The sequence below is a fragment of the Dysidea avara genome, chromosome 2 (assembly GCF_963678975.1).
Source record: "Dysidea avara chromosome 2, odDysAvar1.4, whole genome shotgun sequence".
In the NCBI taxonomy this organism is placed as follows: domain Eukaryota; kingdom Metazoa; phylum Porifera; class Demospongiae; order Dictyoceratida; family Dysideidae; genus Dysidea; species Dysidea avara.
The window spans coordinates 19,605,022-19,618,168 of NC_089273.1; the positions used below are offsets into that span (position 1 = coordinate 19,605,022).

Sequence of the window (13,147 nt, forward strand, 5' to 3'; positions counted from 1 at the left end):
TAATGGTAAAAACCAAACATATCGTAATTACTATCATGTTTACATATGTTTACATGTTTAAAACAAAACAAGTCTAGTTGCCAGTTGCATGTACAACCACAAAGAGAGGGGCAAGAACAAATTAAATGTGTAACTACCAGCTGGCAACAAGCTTGATAACAGCAAGGGCAGTGAAATTTGTAACTTAGTAGCTGTCATGTAGCAGTCAATTAACAAAACAATACCTGTACAATATACAACACAACACAAGCAATCCTAATTACTATTGTAATTACTAAGGCAATCGTAAAAACCAATGGTAATTACTAATAGTATTACCAATAGTATTACAATAGTTCTTTTTGAACTAAATGTAAACTTTTTAAAGTCCCCTACTGTATTAACCTGTCAAAATATTCAATAACTAGCTATAGTTATATCACAACATTTTAATAATAAATACCGAGGTATTGTAAAAGTCAATACCGCCCAGGCCTAGATGACACCACAGGTACTACAAAAACACAAGTTTAATCAAAATCCAAAAGGTGACCCTAAATTCTTTGTTGATTTAACACAGAATGGCTTCCATCATAATGCCACACATGTGGCACTCTTTCCACTGTTTAATCTTCTCACTGCATAGGCTCCAAGAAAATGTTTGAACAATAGATATCACATGCAAGGACCAGGTTTGCATCGATTATGCCAGCATAATCCAGCATAGTAAGGAATGAAAAACTTAAGGCATAATAGTGGCATAATGGTAATAGGGTAAATTTCTGCTGCAATAAATATAGCTTCTGCTATAACAGTCACAAATTCAACAAGGGATAATTTGTTTTTAACAGTGAATAATTCCTGACAACTAGTAAAAACAATGCACTACAGTCTTGCTACAAGTTTACACTCGGCAGAATAAAAGCTTTTCATTGTGGGCTTTAGATTTCTGGGACACATGTAGGCATGTGCCAACTAGCACAATGTTATCATTGTTATTGTTAATTACTGTGTAGAACTCACAGAAAGAGTATAAACACACAGATAACCATACATAAAATCAGTCTGTTGGGAAGAGGTATAAGGATAAATCATCTTTAAATTGGTTTAAATCATCCAGTTCAACTAATGAATCAGGTAGACAGGTAGAGAATTCCACAAATTGATAGCAGAGGGTAGGAAAGAATTTAAATATGTATCAGTTCTAGCAAAAGGGGTGACGAAACGCTGGTTGTGTCCACGGGTAGGTGTTGAAGGGGTATAAGTGTAAATGAAATGTCAACAAGACCATGTAATATTTTGTAAAACATTATCAATTTTAAGAAATTTCTTTGGTGTTCGAGTAGTGGCCACTTAAGATATTTGAGCATGGTAGTTACTCTACTGTGATAGGAGAAGTCATTTTTAACAAAGCGAGCAGCACTGCGCCGAACCTTTTCTATTTGGTGTTTCTGATATTGAAGGTGTGGGGACCACACTGTAGCAGCATACTCTAATATAGGTCTCACTAAGGATGTATAACAATTAGATTTCACTGTTGTTGGACACCAGAAGAGATTGCGTTGTAAGAAGGCTTTTGCTTTGATGGCTTTACTACAGATGTCATTGACATGTTCCTTCCAAGTTAGGTGTTCATCTATCACTACTCCCAGGTATTTGGCTGATTTACTTTGCTGTATTTGTTGACTGGATTTGATAACAATGTTTTATACATGTTTGTTTTTCTTGTTATAGCTAGGTGAATACATTTAGATGGGTTGAACTTCATTTCCCAAGTATTTGCACAATTTTCTAGAGTAAAAAGATCATTTTGAAGGCAGATGATATTGGCTTCAGTTCTAATTATTCTGTATATCAAAACATCATCGGCACAAAGTCTTATAGTACTAGTGATGGATTCAGTGATGTCATTTATATAGATGAGGAATAGAATCGGTGCTAGTACTGAGCCTTGGGGCACTCCTGAGAGAACAGGGTGTGATTTGCTAGATTTGCCTTCAAGTAGGACTGACTGTGAGCGATCTGTTAAGTAGTCTTTTATCCAATGTAATAGGTTACCATTAACTCCATAATGTGAAAGTTTATAACATAATTTTCTATGAGAAACTTTGTCAAAGGCTTTGGAGAAATCTAGGAAAAGGGCATCAATATGGGTTCCAGCATCAAGATTGTGATGAAAGTCATTAATGGCTCCTAGAAGTTGTGTGTCACAAGATCGGCCTGTACGAAAACCATGTTGATTAGTGCTCAGGATATTGTAGTTGGACAGATGAGTTGAAATAAAGGAATGAATGATGTGTTCTAGTATTTTGCTACAAGTACTGGTTAGTGATATGGGCCGATAATTTGCTGGTTCTGTTCTGTTTCCTTTTTTGTATATTGGTGTAATGTTTGCTGATTTCCAATCTTGAGGAAGTTGGCCTTGGTCAAGAGAGGTCTGAAAAATTAAGGTGAGCAGTGGAGCCATTTGATAAGCTGTTTCTTTCGATAATCTAGGAGGAATCCCATCTGGACCAGCTGCTTTGTTGGGCTCGATTTTATTCAAAAGGTTGAAAACACCATCAACATTGACTGTTAGCTGAGGAGTTGGCTTGTTGGAAATATGTGGAAGAGGAGACTGATCTTCGTTGGTAAAGACTGAAACAAACTGATTGTTTAGAGCATTGGCTTTGTCTTCACTATCTGTATATGTTTCTCCGTTGTAATGTAAGGTATTGATAGATATCTGCTCCTTTCGCATGTTTTTGATATATCACCAGAATTTTTTAGTGCATTTGTTGTGTTTGTCAAGGAGTGATGATATGTAATTGTTATGGGAAGTACGGCAAAGTCTTTGAATTTCTTTTTTAAGATCACGATATGCTGACCATTCTTCATCTGAGTTCATTCTGCAAGTTTTGTTGTATTTATGTTGTTTCTTTCTCGACAATCTTTTGATGTTACGAGTAATCCAGGGTGGTTGATCATTAGTGCAAGTCATTTATTGTGGGATCATATCTATACATGATTTACATAGAGTTTTAAATTCATCCCAAAGTATGTTTACAGGAGTATTATGGTCATACGCATTAAAGAAAGCGTCAGTAAATTGGGCTATGTGATTATTGATAACTTCAAAATTAGCATTGTGCCATAAAATGATGTTTCTTGACTTGGGCTTGCTGAGAGATATTGAAGTGAGAGATGAAACTGACACAACTTCGTGGTCACTTATACCAGGGATAACTTCATAGGATTCAATAAATAATGGTTGATTTGTAAGAAAGATGTCTAGGATGTTGTTATTCCTGGTAGGGCTCTGGACTATTTGTGAGTATCCATAGTCAGATACAAAATCCGGTCACAAAGTATTATCGGGTAGCGATTATCTGTTATTGAGTTGGAGGATCATTCTATGTTAAGAAGATTCAAGTCTCCTCCTACCCATGTAGGAGTAGCAGGGTTTGCATGGGTTAGATCTTTGAGTATTGAGATAAGATTCTGGAGGTAAGTAATGTCAGTTGTGGGTGGCCTATAGATGGAACAGATAATGGTTTTTTGATCTCCATGTAACAGAGTAGCAGCAATAACTTCACACAATTATTGATGTTAAGAAGTGGATATTCAATAACATTTAGGGTGCTTTTAAAAGCAAGTAGAACCCCACCACATCGATCAGATCTGTTCGGTCTAAAGACATTATATTCTCTAGGAAAAAATTTGGCTGTGTTGACATTTGGAGACAACCAGGTTTCATTTCCAAAGATAATAATGTCTGGATGATGATTGTTAATCGAATTCTGCTCTTTTAGCCATGATGCTTTGAAAATTAATTACAAATGATTTTAAGGGGATTTGATTTGAAGTGTTATGTGTATTGTAAGAATTATCAAGAGGGTAATTATCAGTGTGAGAGGGGGCGTCGACAATTACTTCTTCCTCTCCACTATTTGACCATTTTTTATTTGGAATTGTTGACCGCCTTTGTTCAACTCTTTAAGTTGTGCTCTGAGGTTCTTGTTAGCTTCTCTCTCTTTAGTGGTAAGATCAGGTGTGATAAAAACTTTGTGTAGATCAGGTGAGAGCTTGGGATCATGGAGCTTAGTGCAGTTACGTAATATTTTGGCTTTCTCTACTTCTGTGCCAAGAGAAATCTTGAGCAGTCTAGGCTTAGCATCTTTCTTACCTATGCGAAAGCATTTGGTTATTGATACTTTGGTGTCAAGATGCTGCTGGAACATGTTTGCAACAAAGTCAGTGTCATGTTTCTTTCTTGCGTTACCATCTTCGGAAGCTGATTCAGGAATGCTGTGAATTATGATGTTTAGACGCCTTTTAGCTTTTTCTTTTTCTTCATTTATGTAGTCATTAAACATTGTTTTAATATGCTTGTCAGCACTGGTTGGAAGTGGTGGTGGTCTAGGTGTGTCACCAGTGTCTAGCTCATTGCTGGACTGTTGGTCAGCAATGTCATTCTGTAGCATTGAAAGTTGAGCCTGATTGGTTTTCAGATCAGCAACTTGATTTTTTAGGCTGAGTATATCAGCAGTGACTAAATCCTTCAATTCCTTTATTACAAGGGCCTGATTACCTAACATACAATGAGGGCTTATGTAGGGGGCGTCCTCTTCAGTTAGTGCTTCATATTGCTGTTTACTGAGGCCAGCACATTTCCGGTGAATCCAAGTGTCACATTTACCTTCACAATACATGGCATCGTCTCCAGGTTCACCTTTGTTGTGGTCGCCTTCAATGATCATCTCGTTACACACATGACAGCAGTTGACGGCGTTAGCCGATTGTTGGTTTCTCTTATGTTTCTTATTTTCTACGGGAGGATTTATCTTTCGGTGGTGTGTCATGTTCAGGAATTGGTCGCTTCGATGCCATCTCCAATTAGCGCTCTACACGCAAGAGAAACAACAAATGTGATGACATTGCAATTTAGTTGAGCTTCATTCACTGAATTTGGTAATATCTAACATGTAACACTATCTGAATATTGAATAAAATGTGATACGATGATTATGATTATTGGAAGACAATAGTTATGATGGAAGCTCTTAACTAGTGAATGTCTGGACATTGAAAATACGTACTTGAGTTCATGCAGGAATGCAGTGAGACTGAGGTTAACAAATAAAGATCAAGATTCTCTAATAGAGCAGTCATCACTCTAATAGAACAGTTATCGTACGTGACTATGAGAACCATTTAATCCAGGATACTATTATGTTCTTGGCATGATGCTGCAAATGCCAGATACAGATTATACTTGCTGTCCTTTGAATACCAATTACTACAACTCAGAAAACCAATCAGAATTATTAAGAATCCATAGCTACACACAAAATTACCATGATATATGCCTATAGCTTCTGAGGGACTATAGATATTCCCACAGATCTCCTGCTCTAATATATCTACTAATTCTAGAGCACACCCCCTTTTCAAGCTATTGCCATTATTTTATGTGTTGCAGTTGAAGTGACATTTCTCCATTCACATTTTGTCATAATTATGAAGAATTTCTCTTCACAAAAAAACACACAAAATAAAGTATAATGCATTTCTGAAAAGCACAAAGACAAGCATAACAGGCAGAAAATTAGGAAATGCTAAAATCATTAGAAGCATAAGCCTAGCAAGGGCAATAAAATTATGGGTGCTTCTGGGGTTAATACAGATAGTTGCGGTGTGTTGCATGATGGTTTCGTGGCTTCTCATATAAAGGTATGTATTTCTATGTGTGTAGCTTTGGCTGATAATTTCAACATAACCCCAAAAGTGGGTACCTCCACCCCTTGGTTTAGATGCCATTGACCCTTGCTCTGCCTGGACACTACAACCTTGGTTGGCCACTCAAGGTTACTGTATAAATCGCAAAGTTTCCCTCTACTTGGTGTCTAGTAACTACATTGTGATTAAACTGGAATACTTCATAAATTTCTGTAATTTGTACAGCAAATGCTACTACCAAATTAAGTGGACTACAGACACACTTAGTCTGCTGTTCTCTGTAACTAAGGTATGTAAGGCTGTGTAACAAGCATAGCATAGCTGAAGCTGCTGACCTAAGGTGATACATAGCTTGTGCATAATTAATCTTCGATAAATAAAATTAATCATTTAATTACTTTGTTACTTGATACACTCTCAGACAGAAAATAACGGTTACTATAACAAGTTGCATGGGATGAATGTCTTTTGTAGATAGTGACTAGTCCTTTTTAATGACCACAACTCTGTAAGTTTGTAGAACATCATTTCTTGACTAAATAATACTGTGGTTGTACTTCCACATAATGTCCTAATAAATTTTCAGGTATGTAGTTAGCTATATAGTTTCAGTAATTTGTACCGGACCTTATTCTAACTATACACATCCATGTATTGACCACGTAGTAAGATGGTCACTTACTTTTTAATGTCAACACTTTTGACTCGGAGGCTCATACAAACTAGGCCAAGCAGCCTCAGGGTAAAGATACAGAAATAATACAGTACAAATAAGTATGTAGTGTATGAATGTTGATATTATGTTGTCCCATTATTATCAAAAATAGCTTTTTACTCAGCTAGTAACATATTTGTTATATATTGTATGTGACTGTTTACAAAAACTGCAAGCTTTAATGTGCTTGTTCCAGTAAAAGGTCTTGTTTGACTAATGAAATACCTGCCTAACTATTGTGTTGTGTAGTAATACAGTATGTAACAGTTTAGCTATTTTGTACTTGTTTGTTGTAATTGTAAAACATCAATATTTGGTTTCATCTTTTATTATTTCATACCACAGCTATTTTGGCCACATGACACACTACCAACACACTGTGTGTCTTGATTTCAAACCACAGCATTTTCACACCTATGTATATATTTATAATGGTGCAAATATGTAGACTCTATACTAAGATGATTAGTAAGGATGATACAAAATTCTAGAATACTTCTGTGACTTGTGTTAATAATCATTCCATTTAATAGTTACCACATTGTACTTTATACAATATTTTGTAATTTGGTCCACATTAATTTAATATGATATTTGTATTCTGTATTGTTTGCAAGTGTAATAATCCACTTTTATCATATGTAGAGGGGCAGGACTCCCTTGAAATTGGCTGCAAATGAGAATTATCTTGATATCATGTATTACTTGAAGAAGAGTTGTAAACAAAACATTTCACAATTTTCACAGGTAAGGAATATCTACAGCAACATGTTACAATTGTGACATGTCTCTGAGGTAACAGATTTGGATGCATTTAAGTGTGACTACTGTTACTACATTAATGAATTATTGTGTAGTATAATCCATAGTGTTGTTGAATCTGGTTCTTACTAAGGCTGGAACAATATTATCTGATATCCTGATATTACTTCAGTATCCAGACAATAGTTTGAAGCCAGGAGAATAATTGTCAATAATTTAATTAAAGCTATTTCTTGTTAACCTTTCTTGCTTTCATGTTAATCATAACTACATGCAAATTTGATCACTACAGAAATGTTATGTTGGTCTCTGATCTAAAGTGTTAACATATATACATGCTCATTCATAGTAAGTGATAATGTCACTATTCGTACAGTACCATAGTATTGTGTATTAGGGATCATGTAGCTATTGGCTTCTTGGCTTTCAAAATCACACGAAAAATATCCTCAGTTTACCTTCAAAACAGCTTTGCAGTATTGGTTAAGCATAACTAAGCCCAAAAATTCCTTCCGGGCAACCCCTAGCCCTTCCAACAAGTTTATATGGAATTTTAAAAATTTTCTATTCAACTGAATTTCTACTGACTAGCTGATGCCTTCAGCCAAGCATAAATCAACAATGTGTAAGGCTGCAGGCTTGACTTTTGTACTGTTCAACGTTTCATCCAGAGACTACCTTGTGTATTGTATAGCTACAGTGGGTTGTATAGCGTAGAAAGTTGTTCTAGGTATTTATTAGTTTGTATAAGGAATTATGGTTTATTTATCATATAATATTTACCTGGTAGAATGTTTACAAAGTATTCTGATCACAAAACTAAGACATGGTGTTCAGTAAATAAAAAGTAGCAAGATAACTTGTACAATGTATATAGTGTCCACTATAGGTACAGTATAATAGGCCAGATCAGTAGTCCATGACTTGCTTGGCTACACATGACAGCGTTGAAACCGGGTCGGGTCATCCGGGTCATCCGGGTCACATTTTCTCCGGGTCATCCGGGTCTGACCCGGTTTACAATTTATCCGGGTCTGACCCGGATTGGATCACGTGAGAAACGAAATTGTTCGTTTGACGACGTGGAACTTATAAACGCTATCGCGTAGCTCTTTCGTGAGCCACGCCCACTTATTGCATTACTAACATATGCTCAGCCACGCCTATTTGTTAGTAAGTGCAGTATGTAGCACGAAACTGAGGGTATCTATGGTGAGGGGTAGCTATTGTCAGTAGGTGAAGACCTTTTTTTTTTTTTTTTTTGGTCTTCAACCTACAGCTAGGCTGAAGTTGCAATATTTACTCAACAAGAATCGAACGCTCAAAATGTAGACTCGTTCGCTCGCTCGAGACTAGCCGAAACACGTCTCGGCTTTAATTAATCCGGGTCACATCCGGGTCAAATCCGGGTCAGTGGGTCATCCGGGTCAGCAGTAGTGACCCGGTTTCAACGTTGACACATGAGCATCCCAACTTCAATGGCTGTATTGCTACTGTGATTGGCTACATAATATTTTAGCTGTACCCCTGTGAACATTTCCTGAAATGAAATGCTAAAGCATTGTACATTAATAGTTTAACAACATATCACTTAAGTTGAAAGTCTGCTGCACATTATGAATGCCCGATGAGTTTTGCAGCAGCTCTACTGGCCTTAGATTACAGTTAGCTACCTACATACCTATCTTCAACAGCAAATTAATACAATACTAGTCTGGCATTTGTACATTAATACACTATAAATTGTGTGTACTTCCTGTGGCATAATTACTATTGTAAAGCAGATATAACTGTGAAGCAGCCATGAATAAACTAACATAATGAATACAACACTCATTGCTAAAATTAATCATCTAAGTACCACACCCAGTGCTATACATGACATCACTCCAGGTCTATCATCAATGAAATAGTAATATAAAACAGAAACACAAGTTCATAATGATGTTTTTAAGTGTACTAAAGTACTTATAAAGTACTTACTTTACTAGCCATTAGTATACAATGCTAATGGCCAAAGTGCCACCCAAGTGCTATACATGACATCATGCCAGGTGTATAGTGTCAACCAAAAAAGCAATATAAAATTAAATCATTGGAACAACTTCTTGGAAAAGGCCTTGTGAGCCCAAAGTTGCTTAGATAAAGTGTGACCCAGTCTGGGATAACTGATCTTATTGCCTATTTAAAAGTATCAAAAAGTGCCAATTATAAGTATTCAGTGTGATGTAGCTCGCCAATGGATGAAACTATACATGTACCAAATTTTCACATGTTTTATGCTAATTCCTCATCTTCCAGAGCATCCACTGTACAAGTACCAAACAGCTAAGTTTTCCACCATTTTAGACTAGGGTTGACTGCATCAGGCAAGTTCCAAAAGGGGTGGGAGGCGAATTCCAAGTAGCTGTTTAAAAAAATTTAAAGAGGAAGGCATAGAGATGAATTAGGCCAAGTTATGGTTTCAAAACTGGCTAAAATTGAAGGACACTTACAACACAGGTCTGCATTCAACAATGCGGAGCTGTACAGCCACATACAGCAATCCCCAGGCTGGCCAGAGATCCATTACGGCCCCAGAGCGCTCGTACGGATCTCCACTGTGCTTGGTAAAAGCAGTCAGCAAAAGCAGACCACTCAAGTCTAGCTGATTTTGATTATGAAATTTGATAGTTTATTATTGTAGCTTTGTGTTCTTGGTGAAAATCAAATCTGCGGTCATGGGCAATAAATAATAGTTATACGGGCACAATGTGGAGTCTGTGAAATTTATAAACCCGAAGGCCCGGGCTGTAGCGCACGAGCGAAGCGAGGGTGCTACTAAGGGCCTGAGGGTTTATAAATTTCATAGACTCCACATTGTGCCCGTATAACTGCTTTAGACTCTATTTCACATTACACTCAGATCACTTACCTCATCCATGGCTGTTTCTGCTGTAGGCTCGGCAAAAGCGGCTGGTTTTCTTACGATAATACTAGCGCCATGGCAACTATGCGTCCTCACGTGACTAAATAATCGCGCTCGTTAAATCACTGCACGTGAACAACGCATAGCGATTGGACAAATCCGATTTTGAGCATATGTCATATTGTGCTTAAAGGCGTGGAGTATATTAGAAAACAAGGTGGAGTATATGAGATTTATTACCCACCCAAAACAGCCTAAATAGAGTCTAAGATCAGTTTCCCAAAGCCAGTCACAATTATCCAGCTCAGAAAAATTACTTGAAAAAAGTTTTGCACAGGGGGTTTGGGGCTCAGCACTCTGGAGAGACTTAATTCCTCTTAAAATGCCTCTAGCTGTGATTGAGCAAGTATGCTTGCCTAAAAGCTAATGCTTAGTTAACTGCAGTTCCAATGATTCAACTAGAGCCCATCAAAATAGATATATTCTAATGGACCAATCGTCGTAATGGTACAGTCAAACTATTATATTATTATCAACAACTAGACTGATTTAAAGTGTCAACATTATCAGTTTCTACTACACGATTGGGTAGGTGATTAACTGCTGTAGGGAAGAAGGAATGGTGATATGAATAAATTCTTGAAGTAAGTGTAAGACTTTTTGCTACTACTACTACTACAGGTGTTATCAGGGTAGGTCTTAAGGATGTGATGACAAGGTATATCTACTTGATGATTAATAATTTTATAAAACATTACTGCTAAAGTTTTAATTAATTCATGTAATCAGCTTCATTGTTTGCCAATCAAGTTGAGCTAACATAGCTGTAGCACTGGAGTAATCATTAATTACAAATCTAGTGACTTTCCTTTATACCATCTCCATTAATTTTGTTGTATGTTAAATTGTGTGTAAGGGGACTAAACGACTGCTGGATACTTGAGAATGGGTCATGTATATGTTTAATAGTATTTGGTTTATACATCTTGTGCATACTGTCCAAAATGCCTCCGAAAAAATTCCAGAGTTGAATTTGCTTTACCAATGACTTTTGAGATGTGTGTAGATTAATGATAAATAGTCAAACCAAGATATTTTGTAGATGGTACTCTCTGATCTTTCAACAGGTAGTGATACTCAGAAGGGGGAGGCTTGTTTGTAACTATACTATTAGATGTTCGCACTTTGTAAAATTCTAAAGGTAACTACCAGATGTTTGACCACAGAGCTAATTTATTAATGTCATTTTGCAAGGTTTGGGCTGTTAATGTTTTTTTTTCATAAATGAATACATCATCACCATAAAGCTTCAGTACAGAGTTAATATTGATGAATAAAAGTAATTATAGAAGGGGGCCCAGCACAGACCCTGGGGTAGACTAGAGGGCACAAGAGATGGAACACTAAACTTGTTGTCTACAGGTACTTAGCTTGTTGAGTTCTATTGGTGAGAAAGTCTATAATCACATTCTAAACATGCTCCAGAAATTCCATAATATCCAGTTTCTGACATGAGGCACTTTGTCAGAGGCCTTTGAAGAGTTCTGAAAAAGAATATCACCTTGGTCTCCAGAATTGAGACATATGGCTATGTCATGTATAGTTGTTAATGAGCTGTGTCTTGTATGAGCAATTCTTCCTGAATCCATGTTGGACATCACATAAGATAGAGTTTGTCTCAAGGTGTTTGTACACTGAACTACTGTACATACTATGTACTCAATGATCTTACATGATATACTTGTTAGCGATATCAGCCTGTAATTAGCAAGATTTTAATGTGATGCTTTCGTAAAGATTGGAGTGATACTGGCAGTTTTCCAGTCACTGGGAAGATGATGTTGATGTAGTGATACTTTAAAGCGATATTATAAGTAGTCCATTTGGGATCTATAGGCTCTATAGCTTTGTAGCTCCATTAGCAGTTTAACCACGACATTCACCATGTGATAATAGTATTGTATGGGGATGCCCCTAGGTCTGGTAGAGCACTTACATGAAATTTTCAATTTTTTTTGTAGGAAATGTTACAACATATGTTATTTACAGTATACTGGTTTACTCCAGGTTTGATATACAGTGGAATCTGTCTAAGCCAGTCACCTTCAGGTAAAGATTTCTTGGCATTAATAGGCAGGTTGCTGATTTAGACAGGTGGATTAGTACTAGTAATAGCATGGGTAGCAGTGAAATTTGGGATAAATACCACAAGTGTTGTATTGGAAATTTACTATAAATTTACTATTTCCAATACAACAAGAGTGGTATTTATCCCCAAATTTCACTGCCATACCCATGCTATTCCCAGTTAATACCATACTCACTACATATTCGCATGCTGTGCATTAGCGTTGCTATGTACGCAATTGGTCACTATGTACTAAACACGCGTCACTAATTGCCGCTACATTGTTAACATAAATTCTAGCCAATGAAATTGCAATTACAATTTTTTCACTGCTACCAGTGAAATATGAGATAAATTTCACTGCTACTATTGAGACTTTTGTATGGGCAATCAAACAGGTATGCTATTATGTATAAACTTCTCACTAGGGTAATTTAAAACTGGTCTTTTAAAAGAGGTGGCCTTTCTATACAGGTGGCAGCTAAGACAGATTCCACTGTAGCAATAAAAGAATATGACTGGAAAATTCAACTCTGACAATTCCTATACAGTTTCATGCTGATTTTTGGTCCAGAAATGTCATTCTTTTCTGTTGGGTTAAGAAAGAGTGAGCAAAAGTGGCAAACTGTGTGTGCTATAGCACTGGGATTTATCTTTAAGTTTAGTTTATCGAGTCAGTGCCACTACACAGGCATGACACTCACAACTGTTGCATGACTATAGTACCAGTATCAAGTAGTTACTATGTCGGGCTAAAAAGATGCTTGTCCTGTCCAGAAAGTAAGCTATTAAGAAGCAAATTATGAGTGCTAGCATTTAGATTTATCCTTCGAGTTTATTGTGTCAGTGCCACACCATGACGGACATTGGTACTGGACACCTAGCTGAATGCTGACAATGCCTGTCTTATCCAGAAAGTAAGCTAATAGTAAGGACA

At 36.8% G+C, this 13,147-nt stretch overlaps 1 protein-coding gene across 2 annotated transcripts in view; it reads left to right on the forward strand.

Moving 5' to 3' along the window:
* The first annotated feature begins 7,038 nt into the window (after positions 1-7,038).
* The window catches only part of LOC136246777 (dual specificity protein kinase shkE-like), a 40,984-nt gene continuing 34,875 nt past the window's right edge, over positions 7,039-13,147 (forward strand). Inside the window, exon 1 of one of the 2 annotated variants that reach the window (XM_066038337.1) lies at positions 7,039-7,159. In XM_066038337.1, coding sequence (XP_065894409.1) covers positions 7,109-7,159 — 51 coding nt within the window. In that variant the 5' untranslated portion in view covers positions 7,039-7,108. The remainder of the gene's footprint in view (positions 7,160-13,147) is intronic. The other variant, XM_066038338.1, reaches the window with a different exon arrangement.